Genomic DNA, 21875 nt, shown 5'->3' on the forward strand with positions numbered 1-21875 from the left:
GGAAACCTTGTGCCTGTGTTGATGAGCCCTTTCAGGGTCTTGAATCTGTCCGGTGGGAGGGAGGCCCTGGCCGACGTCGCATCCAGGACTGCCCCGATAAACTTTATGTGCTGTACTGGGACTAACGTGGACTTGGTGTCGTTCACCAACAGGCCCAGGGTGGTGCACGTGGACAGGAGGACAGCCATATGATCCCGCACCTGTGACCGGGAGCTGCCCTCGACCAGCCAGTCGTCCAGACAGGGGAAGATCTGGACCCCACAACGTCTGAGATAGGCCGCCACCACAGACATGCATTTTGTGAATACCCTGGGAGCAGTGGACAGGCCAAGTGGGAGGACCGTAAATTGGTAGTGCTCCTGCCCAACCGTGAAACGGAGGAAGCGTCTGTGCCCCTCGAATATATGAATGTGGAAGTACATGTCCTGCAGATCGAGGGCGGCGTAACAGCCCCCGGGATCCAGGGAGGGGATGATGGAGGCCAGAGAGACCATGCGAAACTTGAGCTTTACCATGTACTGGTTCAGGCCTCGCAGGTCCAGGATGGACCTGAGCCCCCCCTTTGGCCTTCGGGATAAGGAAGTAGCGGGAGTAGTACCCCTTGTGTTTGAACTCCGCTGGCACCACTTCCACCGCTCCTAAGCCAAGGAGTCGCCCCACCTCTTGCTCGAGCAGGGCCTCGCGAGAGGGGTCCCCCAGGAGGGACGGCGCGGAGGGTGGTTGGGTGGGGTAGAGGTAAACTGCAGGGTGTAGCCCTGGGAGATGGTGTTGAGAATCCAATGGTCCGAAGTCAGCCGCGACCACTCCGGGAGAAAAGCACACAACCAGTTGGAGAAGGCAAGCTTTATTGTGGGTGGATCCCTGGTGTGAACTGGTAGGTCGCCCCTGGGCGTCCCGTCAAAACTGATGTTTCCCTGCCTGTTTACCCTTGGAGGACCCAGACTGGGGGGCAGACCGGGACTGCCTCTGAGGGCATTTCTTATAGTCCCGTGACTTTTTATAAGGGGGCTCGTATTTAGAGTGGGTGGCCTGGGTGGGAGCCTGCTGAGGCTTAAACTTGGGCCTAGCCGGAGCCAGGACATAGAGGCCAAGTGTCTTAAGCGTAGTGTGGGAATTTTTCAGGCCGTGCAGCTTCACATCCATCTGTTCTGCAATCAAGGCCTTGCCATCGAACGGAAGGTTCTGCAAGGAGTTCTGCACCTCACTGGACAGCCCAGACAGCAGGATCCATGACGCCCTTCTCATGGACACCGCGGAGGCCATGGACCTTGCAGCTGTATCCGCAGCATCCGACACTGCCTGCAGGGTTGCCCTGGCAGCCGCTGTACCCTCCTCCACCAGAGCTTTGAACTCCTTCTTGTCACGCTCCTGGAGGGAGTCCTCGAATTTGGGTAGAGCGCCCCACAAATTGAATGCATACCGACCCAGGAGAGCCTGGAAACTTGAGGATGAATAAACCTTTCTCCCAAATAAGTCCAACCTCCTTGAGTCTTTATTTTTCGGAGTAGGCGTTGGTTGGCCCTGCCTCTCCCTGTGGTTGACTGACTTGACCACCAGGGAGTAGGGGGCAGGGTGGGTGTACAGGTATTCATGCCCCTTGGTGGGCACAAAGTACTTCCGTTCTGCCCTCAGAGATGGGGGGCAAGGAAGCCAGGGTTTGCCACAAGGCATTTGAAATTTTTGCCACCCCTTCGTGGAGTGGAAGGGCCACCCTACCTGGTACCGAGGCCAACAGGACATTGAAGAGCGAGTCCGAGGGTTCCTCCACCCCCTCGGCCTGAAGGTTGAGGCTTGATGCCACTCTTTTCAATGGTTCCTGGTGGGCCTTAGAATCCTCTTGCGGAACAGAGGGAGGAGGGGGCGTAATCGCCTCAACAGGGGAGGGTGAGGATGCAGGCGCAGTACTCTGCGTACCCACCGGTACTGGAGGTCCCACCACTTGGTTGCCCGCCGGGCCCGGAACCGAACATGCACATCCCACTGACTCCTTTCTGGGAGGCTGGGAAAGGGAGGCCGACGGTCGTTCTGAGGCTCCGGCCACCGAGCGCACCACCACTGGTGCTGGCCAAGGAGCCCGGTGCCACTGCACCTGCTGTTGCACCGGCGGAGCAGGCTGTTCAGCCTGACTAGCCTGTCCCATCGACTGACGACTACGAAGGGAGGCTGGGCTCGCGTACGACCTACCGGTGTCTCTGGACCGGGAGGAGCGGTGGCGTCGGGAATGGTGCCGACCACGAGACCATGATCCCGAGGTGGAGGAATGATACCGCCGGTAGCAGCTGCTCTGCGATCGGCTCCGGCGGGCGCATCTGTGACAGTGCCTGGAGCGAGACGAAGAATGGGAACGGCGTTGATACCAGTATTGCAACGGGCTATGGTAGCCTCTCAGAGACGAGGACCTCCAGTGCCGTCTGTCTCGGTCTTGATGAGGCCTGCTCCCTTCCCGAGTTCTACGGTCCCTTGAGGCGGAACAGTGCCTGGAACCCCTGTCAGTTAGAACCCAGCCAACCTGGTGGGGGTCGATGGCGATCGGTGTGGACTACGCACGGGGCGGTCGCTGAGCAGCGAACGGCGTCGGGAACATTCCCTCGACCGCGAACGGTACCAACCAGGAGGTGACTGCGGCGATCCAAGCGGTGGCTTGCCTCTGGACTGGGGAGCCAATGGTGGCGGTGCCCCTAATACCGGCAGGGACATAACGTCCCAGGCTGCTTGCACCGTCCCAGCCTGCGCCGACTGGGCTGGGCTACTCCACTCAACCTGAGTCGGAGGAGTGGTGACCCAAGGGGACCGAGAACTGCCCAATATGGGTCTAGTCTCTCCCCTGGTCTTGCTCCAGTGCCTCGGACAGGGAGTGGTGCCGACTGGTGGAAGGCATCGAAGGGTCGCCGTGCACTGACGCCGCGGTACCCGGTGCCGACTCGGAGCAGCGCACCGGAGTCGGGGTCAACGCCGACTCCATCAGAATGGCTTGGAGACAAATGTCCCTTTCTTTCTTGGTCCGAGGCTTGAAGGATCTACACGTCTTGCAGCGATCACTGAGATGGGTTTCCCCCAGACAGCGTAAACAGTCCACGTGCGGGTCACTCACTGGCATCGGCCGCCTGCAAGTGTCGCACGACTTAAAGCCCAGGGCACTGGGCATGCCCCGACCCGGGCGCACTAAACTCAACTAAACTACTTTAACTACAGGTACTATCTAACTATGAACGAACAAGAGTTCAAGAGGAAAGCTGCAGACAAGCTGGAGCAGAGCAGGTCCGATGCACCTTCACTGGCAGCAAGAAGGAACTGAGGGTGGGGGGAAGCGCGCAGTGCCCCTTATACCATGTCATAGAGGCGCCACTCCAGGAGTTGCTGGGGCGCTCCCCTATGGGTACTGCTATGGGAAAAACTTCCGGCACTGGTGCACGTGGCGAGCATGCCACATATTGTGGAATACACATGAGCAATCACTTGAAGAAGAACTCCCATTCTCTTTTCTTCCCCAGTCAAACAAGTTACAATAGGACCTTCCTCATTCACACACTGTATTACTGTCCTAAAAATAGTGGCCTCTGCTCACATCACAGCAAATATTTAGCAGAAGAGCACTGCAGTGACTCCTCATAATACTAAGACTTTGTTATTTTCACAAAATATTCTGCAGTACGTTTATTTGTATATTACAAATAACAAAAACTATATTTTGTGATTAAGTATCCTTGCTTTTGTTTGCTTATCTAAACATTAATCAATAATTTGCAAAGACTGTCCCTGTCTTTAGTGTAAATGAGGTGCATTGTATTAATTTAGATGGGAATAAATAAGCCGAAATAGTCAAAGAAGGGTATTAACAGGATGCTGTTACTATCCAACATTAAATAGGTTAAACAAGATTCAGGTTTGGAATAGAGACCCGAGCCTGCTTAGTACCATGGCAACTATAAAATTGAACAGTCTTATAACCTTTTATTAAAGATACAGAAAACAAAAGAAAACAGTTAAAGCATTTAAAACGTAAAGTATTAAGTAAGGCTTTCATTTTAACAACATTCCTTCTTTCCTTTGCCTTTAGCTATAGAGTTTTTAGAAGGAAAAAACCACTTGTTTGACAGTCTCTTATGTGGTAATAATGTTGGTAATAACTGTCCTTTTGGGGAAATGAAAAGATATTAGTTGAGCTGTTGTGGCTGCTGTTGCTGTTAAAGTCCAATTCTGTTTCCTAGAAGACAACACAAGACACACACAAGTGGGAAGAGAAAAGAACAGCGAAGATCGAAAATGCAGCTTTTGTATCTGGTGTTGACTCCTACCTGCAACCACACTGCTGCGTGGGGAGGGGATATGGCTCACTGTCTTAATAGTCACTGCGAGATCTGGCAAACTTGTACCAGCATCTTTAGGGCATTGCTTTTTGTCACCTCTTTCTGGTCACAGGGTAACAGCAATGTTACAAATACAGTCTTGCCTGGCTAAGCCAGACTCTTATTAAACAGAAGGTAAAAGCAGAGGGACAGGAAAGAGAAGAAATATGTGGGGGGGAGGGCGGATTTGAAAAAAGAAGACACCGTGTGTGAGCGCGCACATGTGAGAGACAGGGAGAGTCTCACATCGCAGGTAGCATTCAGAATTTAGCTGGAGCTGGTGAAGGTGGCAATGTCATCTGAATCCCCCTCTCTGGCCCAATCTGGTCAGCATCTTTCTCAGGATCAGGGTAAGAGAGCCCCACAGTGTTACAATAGATCCTGGGGACTCAAGAGACAGTGGCAGCCATGATGGTAAAGCCTGCTGCAGCAGTTGCTGGCAAACAGCTTCTTCCTCCTGAATTTCCCCCAAAAGTTTTCTCTTTTAAGGACTTCAAAAGGGCAGTGATGAGCAGAAAAGCCCATCCTCTCAATATTTTGATCATCAGTTAGCCCTAATTTCCAACACACCAATTTTCTTGTTTACCAGGCATGATCTTAACACAGTCCTTGAATTATATCAATAGGCTTTTTTGTCTCTTTTCCACCTTTTCTCATCAATGTTTATTGATGTTTGATGTTTATTGTTATTGTGACATTTTATGAACTTCACTTGCTTCTTACAGTTGAGTTCACAATGAAAGTAAATTTGGAGACCCAATTATTACAAACAGTGCTACTGTAATTTATTTTAAAAAGTAAAAACTTTTTGTTTCACAGACTGTGATGACTAATCATAGCTTTTTATAAAAACTCAGAATGAGTCTTTAGAAGAAAAATAAACTTCAGCACATCACCACCACTGAACAAAGCTACAGTACTTAACAGCTTTAATGCTACTTTTTTAAAAATAGCTTTTTAAAGTTTAACCCAAGGATAATCTATCAGAAGTATTTCTTTCCTAATCAGCAGCATAATTTTTGTCTAGTTTCAAGATGTTTGCATAACACTTGATTTTTATATTTTTCCACAAATACGTAGTCACTAGATATACTAATTTTTTTATGAATAAAACTGTGAATATTAACATTCTGTAGCTTTAAACCCTTGGCTATTTGATTCTGGAAATTAAACACACCTGCCATCTGCTTCTTTTGCCTTGGCATACTGCAGGTGAATCTTTGGAGATGATACACAAGGGAGAAGCTCACCAACCTTTGCCCTAGAAAACAAAGAGAATAAAGTAATCAAATAATAAATTGATCTTTCTTTTTAATTTGTCTTCGCCAAATAAAAGTATATGCATATTTATAGAAATACTTGAGAGAAAAGAAATAGGGACTTACAAAATGTGTGCAGTATGAATACCAGCAACAACATGATCTTATTCTTTAGTAATAATTAAGACAAAAAAATGTAGTATGTAAAAGTGATCTCATTTTCATTTAAACGAACAAGGAAATTAATCATGATATTTTGCATTACAAATATGCTCTCTTCTGTTATATACAAGAGAAGCTTTCAAAGAGCTTCAAAGTTTTCAAAAATATGCACTTGCTACACATCTAAAAACTAGTAATTGGTTACTGTGCATTTTCGGGCCATTTTATGCTGCTCTGACAATGTAAAGGGGCCTTACAGAATTAGAATATCATTTTTTCCTTGTTTTAATTTTGGATGTGATCATAGGCCCCAATCTTCACAGGTATTTAGAAACCAGTGGAAGTTACATACCTAAATACTTTAGTGGATCTGGTCTGTAGTTTCTATTTGTGAGAAGTGCCAGCCAGACCACTCTGGAGTCTGCCATACTCTCATTTATTCACAGAAAAGGCACAGTACTGATGACAGCAATGCAAGCCTTCTCTGCACTACCCCAATGTGTCTCATTTCTGACCTGGAGGAACTAGCTCATGAGGAAAAGGTACATCTGTCTTTCTACCAATTCAATTATTGTTCGCTCTGCAGAGATTGCTAAGAGGAGTCCAATTATGGTGGCAATTCTATTATGTAAACACCTGCTCCCTAGGAACTGGACAAGGGCCAAGTTCATTTTGGAAATGACACTGAACAGCCCTATGATGCTAAAACAATGAGGAGTCCTTGTGGCACCTTAGAGACTAACAAATTTATTTGGGCATAAGCTTTTGTGGGCTATAACCCACTTCATCAGATGCCTGGAGTGAAAAATTCAGTAGGCAGGTATAAATATACAGCACATGAAAAGATGGGAGTTGCCTTACAAGGGTGGGGGGGTGTCAGTGCTAACTAGGTCAATTCAATTAGGGTGGATGTGGCGCATTCCCAACAGTCGACAAGAAGGTGTGAGTATCAACAGAGGGAAAATTGTTTTTTGTAGTAACTCAGCCACTCCCAGTCTTTATTCAGGCCTTTATTCAGAACTGGAATTAATTTGCAGACTTGACACCATCAAATTAGGCCTGAATAAAGACTGGGAGTGGCTGAGTTACTACAAAAAATAATTTTCCCTCTGTTGATACTCACACCTTCTTGTCGACTGCTGGGAATGGGCCACATCCATCCTGATTGAATTGGCTTTATTAGCACTAGAAGTTTTGATTTACATCAACCTGTGTTTCTGAAGATTCAGAGAGTGTAAATCATACTTGACCTAGTCCCCAGGAAAAGAGTCAGTAGAAGGTTTGTCATGTGAACTATGTGTCTGATTAATCAAGTTGATCAGGGACTCCTATTCCTTTTCAAAGGGCACTACAATATAACCTGTTTTTCAAGGAACGTAATACCGCACTAAAGCTGCACTTACCAGTTTTTACAGCGGATATATACTGATGCTGCCTTGTCGTAATATTGCCCCTTTTCATATAGCTGGGCGGCTTCTGAAAATTGCTACAATAATGAAAATTATACAAATGTTAATTTATTTGTAGACTGTGAATTCATCATGTTATTAATGCTCTCTCTATTACTACGGATACCTTCATACTCTCCAGAATGGCTCCACAGTCTCTCTTTAGCAGCCTGCTAGGATGTTTAATGGCTTGGTTAACCCCTCGACGAATGTCTCCCATTCGAATGGACATCTGAGCCACTCCAGCTAGGCAAGCTTCATCATGTTCCTGGTACTGGTGATCAAAAGTAAAGTGATAACTATATTTTCAGTACAAAAAGTATTGGTTTTACAGAAGCCATTGCAATGATTGCAACAACAGTAAAATGCATCAACCAGAAACGACCTGACCTCAGGTAAAACTGTTCTTGTCTAAAAAATTTAAACCAGAGTTTGAAAAGGCAACAGTCAGTATTTATGATTAAATAATGGCACCATTAATTGTGGAAAAGCCTATGTTTTCCTTGCTGGCCACATTTAGGTAACTTTCTGGTGAAGTTTCATCTAGTCTTTCACACTACATTCTATTTTTTGAAATAACTAAATAGGCCAGGCATACAGGACAAAGGTAAGTTTCAAAAAGAGACAAAGAAACAGAACAAAACACCAAAACAGATGTACAGAAAAAGACAGATGGGGAAATTACTTGCTTCTAATTGGACTTCTCTCAAAGTACTAGCCCCCAATTCACACATTTGGTTTTAAAATATACAAGGAAGCATTTCTATTTCTCTTGTTTTGAAAAAATCTGACTATTCATTTTTCTTCTTCTTTACTGAACAATTGACTACACCAAAGGAGCAGAGATCTATATAAGTATCATATATAAATATATTATTATTTTGGCACTGTCCCCCTTAATATTTATATAAATATTGTGAAATTGTTCAAATGGTAAAAATAATTTCTGTACTACAATCTTAATGCAATAGATATTAATAAACTACTGTTTTACATCAAGTAAGCCATTTTTCTCTGTGTATAAAATGACAGGAAAGACCAATATATCAATATTGTTCTTCGAAAAGGAAGAGAGTCATATCATTTACAGAAGAATACAAAATCCTGTATTTAAATATACTGTAACAGAAGGATTCAGTGTATAATACATTTTGTAATTACTTGTATGCTGCCATCATTGAAGAGTGTTACCTTATTGTCCTTTGTGATTCCCTTCTCATAGTGCGCCAAAGCATTCACATAATCACCCCTAAAAGAAAATAATAACTTACGTTAAAAATGTAAATTAATAGGAACAACAGTTGCAGAGATATTAAGCCTGCATACTTAGGATATCCATTCCATTTATTTGTCAGCTAATCGACTCTTATTAAAACAGTTAATCCTGTGATCACATTTTTGCAGCATTTAATGTAAATTGCAATTCTTTTTTGAGGTGGCCACTGCATATTCCCATTTTGTGTGATGTGCACCCCTAGTGCTGCTGCATTTCCTTTGGGAACCTTCTGGAAAGCAGCACCACATTCAGACCTAAGGTTACAAAAGTACCATATGGTCACAAATGCCTCAGTTCCCTCCTTTCTGTGGCCATCTGCAGGTATCTTCTCTCAGTATACAGGGCGATTTGGGGGATTTTGATACAAAACTCCCTTAATTTCTAGACTTAAATTGTATTATTGTTAGTTAGTAAGTGTTATGTAGTTTGTGCCATGGCAGATTTAGTTTTCACTTTGACCCTATGGGCCTTGAACCTTTTAATTATGGCTCTCCAGGACTCTGTGGCTCAGATAAGAAGGCGTAATTGAGCATGTGTGTCATGTCCCTTCATGTTCCAAGAAGAATAAGCAGTGAGTATGCACACCTGTCTCTTGGAGAAGCCTCTTTCCTATATCACTTCTAGGCTTTTACACCTTCAGCTCAACAAGCAATAGAAGCTGATTTCAGAAAGAAGTGTCCTATTTTGATACCACTAATGTTGACTGAATGATTTATTTACCAACTTAAACAAAATAGAAATAGGACATTATTATTCCCAAATAAGAAGTTCCCAGACTTGTTCCAAAACAACAAAAGGTGTGAATTAAAAATGATTTAGTGATTTCAGTGCATATTTGCATGGAAATAAGGCCTATGTCACGGTTTATGGCTGTTGTGCCAAAATCTTCTATGGGCCCTAGGAAGTGAGCCTTCTAAAGCTCGAAAGTCACTGGTGATGAGGCTGAATTTGACTTCTAAGGAGCTCCTTTGTATGATCTCTTTGGTAGCGTAGAAACCTGGTACTGTGAGAAGCAATCTCTCAACCACTGTTTTCCCATAAATCTCACTTGCTTTACCAGATTAAGCCTGCTTCAGTGGCTGCTCACGGGAACATACTTGAAGCAGCCATGATCCCCTACCTTGATTTGGCAGCCAAAGGGAACAGGATATCAACCTGGTAGGGGCAGCTATATAGTTAGGTTTAAAAGACAAGGGGAGTAGGGTAGACTCCTTCTCTCTACCAGGGACTGCTGACCTGGAAGTCTGGCTCTCCTTTTTCACAAATATACAGGAGATGGGATGACCCAGCGTGACCTGGGAAGGAGAGGCATGGGCATTTAAATACCAGGCTGTCTTCCACTCTCAACAGTGGAGATAAAAGATGGCAGGAAGGAGAAAGCTACTCCAAGCTGACACTGCTCTGCAACTAAACCTCTGGTTAACAGTCTACTTTGTTTGCATTGGGAAGTTTGCCGGTTGGTGTGCACTTCATTTTTTGCCTTTTTGGGCACTTAAATCGATCATGAGCAGCTATTTTTGTGAACCATGTCTCCAGAGTAGTTTTCTGTGGATACTCCCAATTTCCCTGGTACAGCAGCTGCAGGACCTCTCAGGGATTCTGTATAGCACTGCAATGAGCTGGAGTGGCTCAAACAAATCAAGATCTTTGTGGAAATGCTTTCAGGATATCACTAATATTTTTCTACTTAGTAGGAGTACTAGTTCAATATTACAATACTACATTTTTACAGGAGAACATACGTGAATTCAAGCTGCATAGCATACTCCTTTGATATGAATGGGATCTGGCCTGGGGCCAAACGCTTAGCCAGTTGCAGTGCGCTGTCCCAGTGCTGCAAATCTCTTCTCATCTGTTACCAAAAGAAATTCTTTGAAGTCAGCTTTTGGGGGGGAAACAATTTTCTGATGTAAGCATCAAATACTGAATCATTATATTATTTTCTAGTATTATGAATACAATTATCAATGTTAGAATCTTGGCTGGATTCAACAGAAAGTTTGAGACAGATGATAGCAAGAAGGTGATATTGTAATAAGAGGCATAATACATACTTATCTTAAGCAATTGACAGACCCATATCATTATGGCTCAAAATGTTTAGAAATACTACAAAACTGAGCAGAATTATCACCAGGTAAAATAATCAGGTGGTAGTGTATATTAGGTTGGCAAGAAAAACAATTAACATCTGACAACGTTTTAGGCAACTTAACTGGGTACCTCAAGTGCAGCAACAGGACAGGTGGATGCCAGATATAAATCCTGAGCCAGATTAAAGTCATTAGTAAACATGGCAAGATGTCCGGCTAAAAGGTTGTGGTCTTCTATTCCCTGTAAATAAAAATACCGAGTGCTACAACTGTCCAGAAGATGACTCTATTACAAACTGTGTCATCTATTACTAATTTTTAAAAGATTCTACAGATCCATCTGCCAGGTCATGTCTATGCATGTGTCACACTTGTCACCTAGAAAAAACATGGCACACACTTTTGCTGTATGATATGCACAGTTACATAATTTGTTAAAACCTCTCTCATTACACAAGAAATGGGACATTTCTCAACGTACATGTAAGGGATGCCATCAAATAGGAAAGGGCAGATTCTACCCCAATACACGGCAGTCAGCAAAATCCAAGGGCCCGGTTTGAAAGCCCTCATTCGAACAGTTCCAATAAAGCTAATGGGACTCCTCATGTAAGTAAGAGTTGCAGAAATGGATACCCGTACTTACACAAATCAGAATTTTTTTTTTTTTTTATTAAGGTTTTGGCATTTCACAAAAACAGCCAAGGCATTCAAAGTGACACATTTTTTCAATTGTTTTTAAATGAGAAAATGTTTGAATGCCATTACCATTAAAACTGTCCAATATCATATTCCTCCTAGAGGCATTCTGCACCAAAAAATTAAAAATTCTGCGCCAAAAATAAAAAATTTTGCACACAATATTTTAAAATACTGCAAAATTCTGCAAATTTTATGTGTCAAAATAACACTACATCAGGGATCGGCAACCTTTGGCACGCGGTTCGCCAGGGTAAGCACCCTGGCGGGCCGGGCCGGTTTGTTTACCTGCCACGTCCTCAGGTTCGGCCGATCACAGCTCCCCACTGGCTGCGGTTCACCGCTCCAGGCCAATGGGGGCTGCGGGAAGCGGCGCGGGCCGAGGGATGTGCTGGCCGCCGCTTCCTGCCATCCCCATTGGCCTGGAGCAGCGAACCGCAGCTAGTCGGAGCAGCGATCAGCCGAACCTGCGGATGCGCCAGGTAAACAAACCAGCCCAGCCCGCCAGGGTGCTTACCCTGGCGAGCCGTGTGCCAAAAGTTGCCGATTCCTGCACTACATAATCGCACCAATTTCAATTATTTTGGAAATTGGTTTCAAAATACCTGTCAGCAAGTATGTCTGTAACAATATAAACACAAAATTTCCCCCAGGAGTAGAGAGAGTTAAAGAAACACCTATGACAACCCAGATCCTGTTTCTCTGCCCCCTCCCCAGAGCCCCGTCAGGGTGCCAGACACCCGCAACCCCTCCCCACAAAGCCCAGCCGTGCCCCCCACCCCCAGCCAATACACCTGAACCCTCTCTGCCCCAGAGCCCAACTGCGGGGCCCCCACGGGCAAGATACCCGCATCCCCTTGCCCAGATACCCACACCCACCCAGAGCCCAGCTGCGGGGCCCCCACGGGCAAGATACCCGCCCTCTTTCCCCCCTCCCCCGAGCCCAGGGATCCAGAGGGAGAAACAGCCTGATGATCAGTCCCAGGCTTGCATTGAGTTTCCTGCCTGCCGCCCTCTCCTTGCCTCAGGGCATGCTGGGAACTGCAGCTGCCAGGAACCTTCTAGCTCCCTCCTCCTCCCCCCAGCAGTGTCTTCTATGTATGAGCTGGGCTCTGCTGAGTCCAGCAGCACCCAGTGACAACTAGCAGCACTACAGCCCATTTCTGTAGGGGAAAGGAAATTCTGCACTGTGCAATGGCGCAGAATTCCCCCAGGAGTAAATATCAGCGATTTGCAATAGAACAGTCTAACATTTCCTGTTTTAATATGCATTTTTAAGATGCACTATTGCAAATTATTGATCTTAGTTACAATGTAACAATCATGAACATTTATCAAAAAAACTATAATAAAAATGCTTCATTCTGAATGTCTTGATTGTCTCTGTAAAATCTATACTGTATGAGTAGACACATTGTTGTAACTATATTAATTATATATTTGAACAGTATACAAATCTAATGGAAAAAACAAAGGAATGAGAAAAATGAAAACATAAAAAGCTCCAATTTTCTGCTTTGTTTTCTTCAAATATATATTACTATGTATACACATATTGTTTTATTAATTTTGGATTAAAAAACCCACGTTAATGCAACTTATTAAGGTTACTTACTTGAACACAAAAAAGCTAGAAATGCAAAAGTTTAGTTTCTAAAAGTAATATGAACTCCCACACATTACACACATTATAAATACTACTTGTACATTTAGAAATCTAGTAATCAAAATTATTATATACCATTTACATACAGAATGTGCAAAAGCAAAGCATCAACAAAGCATTGAAAAGTAGTAAACAGAGCACAAGTGTTTAATAGATGGAAATATTTTATTGTGACTTCATGGACAAAAAATGAAATAATGACATTAATGTTATATATGTTATATTAAGAAAACCAAACAGAAAAATTATAAAAGTAAGGTTTTGAAATAAAGCCTTTATAAGGACTCTGACCCGTGAGATGGACAAACTGACAACAAACATGAATATCTGGGAAGCATGAAAACCAGGAACAATCTTTAACACATACACAACCCATTTGCCAAATTCTGATTTTAGTTACACCATTGTCAACCCAGAGAGACTCCACTTATTTCAGCAGTTACTCCAAATGAGATCATAACATAGCCTTAGGATTTTGAAATATGAGGAGAAAGCAGAAGCAAAATGCAGAATTTCTTGGTGGGCTCATAAAATCTTTAAAAGCTCTTGTAGCTCACCTTTTAAAAAACAAACTTAATAGAAATTTTAGTATTCAAACAGTGTTGGAATTGTCTGTGTTAGAGACAAAGGCCAAAAGAATTTGGTAATTTCTAACGCTTCCAAAATGTGTAACTCACAGGTGCTTTGCAAGTAAGTGCCATTTCAACCATGCCAAAGTTTCAAAATCAGCTTTGTCCTGTCTTCTACTTATTTCTAGAAACATAATACCGTTTCTCAGGAACTGCCACAACCCATAGGGTAACCCCTAGATCTTGTGTTATGAGGAGTAAATAACACATTTTTAAAAATTACACAAAAACATAAGAATGGCCATAGTGAGTCAGACCAATGGTCCATCGAGCCCAGTATCCTGTCTTCCGACAGTGGCCAATGCCAGGAGCTTCAGAGGGAATGAACAGAACAGGTAATTATCAAGTGATCCATCCCGTTGTCCATTCCCAGCTTCTGACAAACAGAAGCTAGGGACACCATCCCTGCCCATCCTGGCTAATAACCCTTGATGGACCTATCCTCCATGAACTTGTCTAGTTCTTTTTTGAATCCTGTTATAGTCTTGGCCTTCACAACTAGGGGCGGCTCTATGTATTTTGCCGCCCCAAGCACAGCAGTCAGGCAGCCTTTGGCGGCACGCCTGCGGGAGGTCCGCTGGTAACGCAGATTCGGCGGCATGCCTGCGGGAGGTCTGCCGGTCCTGTGCCTTTGGCGACCTGCCGCTGAATTGCTGCTGAAGCTGCGGTACCGGCGGACCTCCCGCAGGCACGCCGCCGAAGGCAGCCTGACTGCCGCCCTCACGGCGACCGGCAGGCCGCCCCCCGCAGCTTGCCGCCCCAGGCACACGCTTGGTGCGCTGGTGCCTGGAGCCGCCCCTGTTCACAACATCCTCTGGCAAAGAGTTCCACAGGTTGACTGTGTGTTGTGTGAAGAAATACTTCCTTCTGTTTGTTTTAAATCTGCTGCCTATTAATTTAATTGGTGTCCCCTAGTTCTTGTGTTATGAGGAGGAGTAAATAACACTTCCTTATTTACTTTCTCCACACCAGGCATGATTTTATAGACCTCAATCATATCCCGCCTTAGTCGTCTCTCTTCTAAGCAGAAAAGTCCCAGTCTTATTAATCTCTCCTCATATGGAAGCCGTTCATCCCCCCTATCATTTTTATTGCTCTTTTCTGTATTTTATCCAATTCTAATATCGTTTTTGAGATGGGCGATCAGATCTGCACACAATATTCAAGATGTGGGTGTACCATAGATTTATATATAGAGTCAATATGATATTTTCTATCTTCTTATCTAATCCTTTCCTAATGGTTCCTAACATTGACTGCTGCTGCACATTGAACAGATATTTTCAGATAACTATCCACAATGACACCAAGATCTCTTTCTTGAGTGGTAACAGCTAATTTAGATCCCATCATTTTATATGTATAGTTGGGAGGGATTGTGTTTTCCAATGTGCATTACTTTGCGTTTATCAACATTGAATTTCATCTACCATTTTGTTGCCAAGTCACCCAGTTTTGTGAGATCTCTTTGTAACTCTTTGCAGTCTGCTTTGGCCTTAACTACCTTGAGTAGTTTTGTATCATCTGCAAATTTTGCCACCTCATTGTTTACCCCTTTTTCCTGATCATTTATGAATATGTTGAATAGGACTGGTCCCAGTTCAGACCCCTGTGGGGAACACCACCATTTACCTCTCTCCAGTCTGAAACCTGACCATTTATTCCTATCCTTTGTTTTCTATCTTTTAACTAGGTACTAATCCATAAGAGCATCTTCCCTCTTATCTCATGACAGCTTACTTTGCTTAAGAGCCTTTGGTGAGGGACCTCGTCAAAGGCTTTCTGAAAATCTAAGTACACCGCTACCTCGATATAACGCGACCCGATATAACACGAATTTGGATTAACGCTGTAAAGCAGTGCTCTGGGGGGGCGGGGCTGCGCACGCCGGTGGATCAAAGCAAGTTCAATATAAGGCGGTTTCACCTATAACGCGGTAAGTTTTTTTGGCTCCCGAGGACAGCGTTATATCGAGGTAGAGGTGTACATTATATCCCCTGGATCACCCTTGTCCACATGCTTGTTGACCCCCTCAAAGAATTCTAGTACATTGGTGAGGCACGATTTCCCTTTACAAAAAACATGTTGACTCTTCCCCAACAAACTGAGTTATGCTTATCAGCCTGTAATTAGTAGGATCACCTCTGGAGCCTTTTTAAAAAATTGGCGTCACATTAGCTATCCTCCAGTCATCTGGTACAGAAGCTGATTTAAATGATAGGTTACATACCACAGTATATGTACAGTACATGCAGTACTACAGTGCTGAATGCAAATCAACTAATTAAGGAGGGATTCCAGTAACTAACACATTTCAGAATATGCAAGCTGTTTAGAGATGGCTCTGGTTTCTCAATACATACTCTTCCTCTCCCTCTAAGATACTGACACCTCTAAAATAATTCTTCTTCAATATAAACACACAACACCAGAATTCCAGCAATCTTAAAAGTGCATTTAAATCTTAATCTTTTTACAAAAATGCTTGGTAATTACTTTTAAATGTTACCTTTATTTGTTCTAGTGACATCACCATCCCAACATTTCCAACTGTCCGATAAACACGTATTGCAAACTCCAATTCCATGTGATGTAGGCAAGCTCTGGCCAGCTCATTCCAACCAGATTGATCATTCAGAAGTTTGCATACCTCCCATGCTTCAGAAAACCTATGCAGGGTGAAAAACAAAACTAAAACAAACAGTTGCATTCAATGTGTATTTTCTTAGAACATTTTCTCTTAAACCTCAAAAACTAGTTAACCTCAAAGCAGAGGGAAACTGGGGACTGACTAATTTCTAGGTTTTGGGGAAATTGCTAGGAGCCCTCTTACAGGAAAAAGCAGGGCCACATGAATACACCGGCTTGCAGTTTATACCAAATTGCCCCACCTTTCTCCTTCAAAAACATACTTTCTTTCCCTGGCTTACTTCTCACCTTGCACTACACCCTCCCATTGTACTGTTTTTTGCTCCCTTAGAATGGAAGGAGTGGGTGGCATGCACTTTCAGCGAGTTTTGAGGCAGAAGCTATCATGCAGCCCAGAATACTCTTGAATAAATTACTGTAGCTCTTACTTTACAGTGAGAAAAAGCATCATTGGGTCATTTGTTACTTGGCTACCCAGACAGACTAAGCACTTATACGGAATGATGGTTCAATATAATTTTATCGATATTCAGCAAGAGATTTTTTGAACACCAATGTATGCTGTACTGTGTGCTTCAATCACAGAAGGAAATGATTAACCCAATATACACCTCTACCTCGATATAACGCTGTCCTCGGGAGCCAAAAAATCTTACTGCGTTATAGGTGAAACCGCGTTATATCGAACTTGCTTTGATCCATCGGAGTGTGCAGCCCCGCCCCCCCCAGAGCACTGCTTTACCGCTTTATATCCGAATTAGCGTTATATCGGGTCACATTATATATTGGGGGTAGAGGTGTAATTAAAAGGCAGACCTACCTTTTCAGCATTAAAGTCTGAGTAAGTATTTGTTTCAGCTCATTAAATCCGGTGTCTTTCAAAATGCCAAGGAAACTATGAGTACTAAGATAGATATTGTTTGTTTTCCCACTCTGAGTCTGACAGGTTAATTCTCCATTATACAAAAGCAATGGTTTATGGGAAAAGGGAACCTTGGTGCCACCTGCCAAAATAACTTTGGACCCTGTATTACGAGATCAGAAAAAAAAAAAGTTATTTAAAATGCTCCTACATTATGACATGTTTAGCAACCAGTTGCAGTTGTGAACAGTTAAGAAATGTAAGAGTGAAGGAATCTTATTCTAAAAATGCCAACAGCTTTGTTCTTTTATCCTTTGGCATAGCAGCAGCACTATACCTGGACCAGTCTGACTAATTAAAGGTCTCCTGTTTGACATTCATCATCTACTGTATGTACCAAGTGTCAAAGTATATACCAAAAAAGAATTTGAAGAACAACTAGCAAAAGACACAAAAACAGCAATTTTTTTTAAAGTACTTCAGAAGCAGGAAGCCTGCCAAACGATCAGTGGATGACAGAGGTGCTAAAGGACCATTCAAGAAAGACAAGTCCGCTGCAGAGAACCTATATGAATTCATTGCATTGGTCTTCACTGCAGAGGATGTGAGGGAGATTCCCACACCTGAGCCATTCTTGTTAAGTGACAAGTCTGAGGAACTGTCCCAGACTGAAATGTCAATAGAGGTGGTTTTGAAACAAATTGATAAATTAAACAGTAATACGTCACTAGGACCAGACAGTATTCACCCAAAAGTTATGAAGGAACTCAAAAATATGAAATTGCAGAACTACTAACTATGGTATGTAATCTATTGCTTAAATTAGTCTCTGTAACAGATGACTGGAGGATAGCTAATACAATGCAAATTTTCAAAAAAGGCTCCTAGCAATTACAGGCTGGTAAGCCTAACTTCAGCATCAGGCAAATTGGTTGAAACTATAGTAAAGAACAGAATTATCAGATACATAGATTAACACAATATGTTGGGGAAGAATCATCATAGCTTTTGTAAAGGAAAATCATGCCTCACCAATCTATTAGAATTCTTTGAGGGTGTCAACAAGTGTGTTGACAAGGGTGATCCAGTCGATATAGTATACTTGGACTTTCAGAAAGCCTTTATCTAGGTCCCAAACCTCAAGCTCTTAAGCTTAAACTTAAGCTCCTAAAGGCTCTTAAGCAAAATAAACTATAATGGGATAAGAGGTACGGTTCTCTCATGAATCAGTAACTGGTTAGATACAGGAAACAAAATGTAGGAATGGTCTATTTTCACAGTGGAGGGGGTAAATAGTGGGGTACCTGAAAGATCTGTATGGGGACCTGTGCTGTTCAACATATTCATAAATGATCTGGAAAAAGGAGTAAACAGTGATGTGGCACACTTTGCAGACAATACCAAATTTCTCAGCATAGTTAACTCCAAAACTGACTGCGAAGAGTTAAAAAGGGATCTAATTAATCTGGGTGACTGGGCAACAAAACAGCAAATGAAATTCAATGTTGATAAGTGTGAAGTAATGCATATTGCAAAACACTCAATTCTACATACAAAATGTTGGGGTCTAAATTAGCTGTTACCATTCAAGAAAGAGATCTTGGTGTCATTGTGGATAGTTCTCTGAAAACAGCCACTCAATGTGCAGTGGCAGTCAAAAAAGCTAACCGAATATTAGGAATCATTAGGAAAGGGATAGATAGTAAGACAGAAAAGAGGAGGTTACCTGTTACTGGAGGTTCTTCGAGATGTGTGATCCCTATCTGTATTCCACTGACGGTTTACACATGCACACCATGGGTCTGGAGTGGAGAATTAGAAAGTAGTGTCCATCGGTCTGCACATGCGCCCTGACTCGTCTCATGTTTTTTTCTGAAGAGATAAAGGGCGGGACAGGCAACTCCAGTTCCTTTTCCACTGCAAATCCAGCAGATCTGCAGCAGAAGGCAAGGAGGGTGGGAAGTGGAATAGAGATAGGGGCCACGCATTTCAAAGAACCTCCAGTTACAGGTCAGTAAACTCCTCTTCTTCTTCTTCGAGTGATAGGCCCTATTGTATTCCATTGAGGGTGACTAACAAGTGGTACCTAAGTCAGAGGAGTGTGCGAAGATGCAGATGGAAGAGATAAGCAGAGGACAGCCATGCCCCGAGGGAGGCATCCGTCACTGAGTCCTTCACCAAGGCGTAATGTGCAGCAAAGATGTGTACTGAATTCCATGTGGCTGCTCTACATATATCCGAAAGCAGCACATGGTGGAGGCAGGCCATGGTTGAAGCCTGGGCTCTCATAGAATGGCTTACACCCCTGAGAGTAGTGGGAGGACAGATAATTGATATCATAGTGTAATGCATCCCGAAATCCACTTAGAAATTAGCTGTGTAGAGATTGCCTGCCTCTTAACTGTTTCAGCTATTGCAACAATCAATCTGGGGGGTTTCCTGATTGGTCTTGGCCTCTGTAGGTAGAAGGCCAAGGCCCAATGGACATCGAGGGAGTGGAGTTGCAGTTCCTCTTCAGAGTTATGTGGTTTCAGGAAGAAAGCAGGTAAGTGAATGGATTGATTAACGTGAAACTGGGAAATGACCCATTGGCAAAATTTTGGGATGCAGATGTAAGGAGACTTTATCTTTATAGAAAATCATGAAAGGAAGGTTCGCCATCATGGCCCCAAGCTCACTGACCCTTCTTGCTGAAGTGACAGCAATGAGGAAGGTGACCTTCATGGAGAGGGACATAGAACATGATGCCAGCAGTTCAAAGGGCGGTTTCGTTAGTATGGATAAAACCAGGTTGAGGTCCCACTCGGGAGTGATGGGTTGTACAGGTGGGAAGGTTCTGATGAGACCTTTCCAAAACCTAGCAGTCAATGGTGGGTAAAGACAGAGTGTTCTTCCACAGGGGGGTGAAAGGCGCTAATTGCTGCTAGGTGGACCTTAAGAGAGTGAGGGCGAGCCCTGATGACTTCAAGGATAGTAGGTAGTTCTGGAGGTGGGTAATCCCTTGCACTCTGCCCAGGAGGCAAAGCATTTCCACTTGGCTCAGCAACAACTCCTAGGGGATTCCTTCCTGCTGCTGGAGAGAATGTTTTGCACGTCTTATGAACACACCCAGTGGTGAGCTGGAGCCGGTTCGCACCGGTTCGCAAGAACCGGTTGTTAAATTTAGAAGCCGGTTGCTAAAGGGGCGGGTGGGTGGGCAAACTCCGGCCCACGGGACCGTCCTGCCCTGCCTGCCTGAGCTCCCAGCTGGGGAGACTTCCCCGGCCCCTCCCCCGCAGAGCCCTAGTGCGCCGCCAGCACTCTGGACCGCTCCTGGGCAGCTCTGTAGCTCCTGCCGCTTTGAGGGGGTGGGGCTGCGAGCTCCAGCAGCAGCGCAGCATCCATACACAGCAGCATGGTAAGGGGGCCGGGCCGGGGCTGGGAGGAGGGGTTGGATAAGGAGTAGGGAGCGGTTGGAGGGGGCGGAGATTCTGGTGGGGCGGTCAGGGGATGGAGAACGGGGGGGTTGGGTAGGCGTGGGAGTTCCGGGGAGTCTGTCGAGGTGGTGGTGGATGGGGTCGGGGCAGTCAGGGGACAGGAAGCGGGGCGAGTTGGGTGGGGCAGAGGTGAAAGTAAGCTGGTACGCCGTACCAGGGTGGCTCGGCTTCCCCAGGGGGCAATTTAAAGGGCCTGGGGCTCCCAGCAGGGGCTGGAGCCCCAGGCCCTTTAAATTGCCACCAGAGCCCCACTGCTGGAGCCCTTGGGTAGCAGCTGCAGGGCTCTGGGGGCTATTTAAAAAGTCCGGGGCTTCCGCTGCTTCTACCGCCCCGGCCCTTTAAATAGCTGACAAAGCCCCGCTACTACTCCAGGGCTCCGGCAGCTATTTAAAGGACCGGGGCGGTAGAAGCAGGGGAGCCGCGGGCCCTTTAAATAGCCCCCAGAGCCCTGGTGTAGCGGGGGGCTCCAGGGGCTATTTACAGGGCCCTTGACTCTAGCTGCCTCTGCGCCCCGGTCCTTTCAATAGCTGCTGGAGCCCCACCGCTTCCCCAGGGCTCCGTCAGCTATTGAAAGGGCCGGGGCAGTAGAAGCAGGGGAGCCCCAGCCCTTTAAATAACTTCCGGAGCCCCGGGCTGCTGCTGCTACCCCGGTAAGGGAGAAGAAACTTGCGGGTTCTAAAGGGGGCAGTCGGGGGCAGGACGTGGGTTGGGGGGAGACAGGCACGTGGGGCTTGTACTGTACTCACTGCGCGGTTCCCTGGTGGCACTTCGGCGGCGGGTCCTTCACTCGCTCCGGGTGAAGGACCTGCTGCCGAAATGCCGCTGAAAACCCGGAGCGAGTGAAGATCCCCCTGCAGCCGAAGTGCCGCTGAGGATCCGGTAGGGAACTGGTTCTTAGGATTTTGGGAGCTCATCACTGAACACACCCCTTCTAGAGAATATGCCCATCCAAATACCCTGCTCTGAGGTGAAATGCATGTGGATTGGGATGGCTGATGCCGCCGTTGTGCTGCGTCAGGAGATCGGAGAAAGCAGGGATGGGAATTGGGGGACAGGTAGACATAAGAAGGAGGTTGGGAAAACAAAACTGTCTGGGCCAGGAAGGGATGATCAGGATCACTGTCGCTCTGTCTTGTCTGAACTTGTGTAGTACTCATGGTAGGAGTTAGAGAGGAGGGAAGGCGTAATTGAGTTGGTCTGACAAGGAGATGATGAGAGCATCGCTCTGAGAGCCTCAGACCTCCTCTGGAGCAATATGTGCTGCATTCTCTATTCACTGGGGATGTGAAGAGGTCTCTGGTCAGAGTTCC

At 44.9% G+C, this 21875-nt stretch overlaps 1 protein-coding gene across 1 annotated transcript in view; it reads right to left on the reverse strand.

Annotated features, from left to right (window-relative positions):
* Positions 1-21875, reverse strand: part of WDR19 (WD repeat domain 19) — an 85612-nt gene that overhangs the window by 30571 nt on the left and 33166 nt on the right. The window contains exons 12-19 of the mRNA XM_065404994.1: positions 17048-17252; positions 16088-16247; positions 10715-10825; positions 10234-10343; positions 8407-8464; positions 7343-7483; positions 7171-7253; positions 5524-5607 (exon numbers count right to left, since the gene is read on the reverse strand). Of these exons, the coding sequence (XP_065261066.1) occupies positions 5524-5607; positions 7171-7253; positions 7343-7483; positions 8407-8464; positions 10234-10343; positions 10715-10825; positions 16088-16247; positions 17048-17252 (952 nt within the window). The remainder of the gene's footprint in view (positions 1-5523; positions 5608-7170; positions 7254-7342; positions 7484-8406; positions 8465-10233; positions 10344-10714; positions 10826-16087; positions 16248-17047; positions 17253-21875) is intronic.

The sequence above is a fragment of the Emys orbicularis genome, chromosome 5 (genome assembly GCF_028017835.1).
Source record: "Emys orbicularis isolate rEmyOrb1 chromosome 5, rEmyOrb1.hap1, whole genome shotgun sequence".
Lineage (NCBI taxonomy): Eukaryota > Metazoa > Chordata > Testudines > Emydidae > Emys > Emys orbicularis.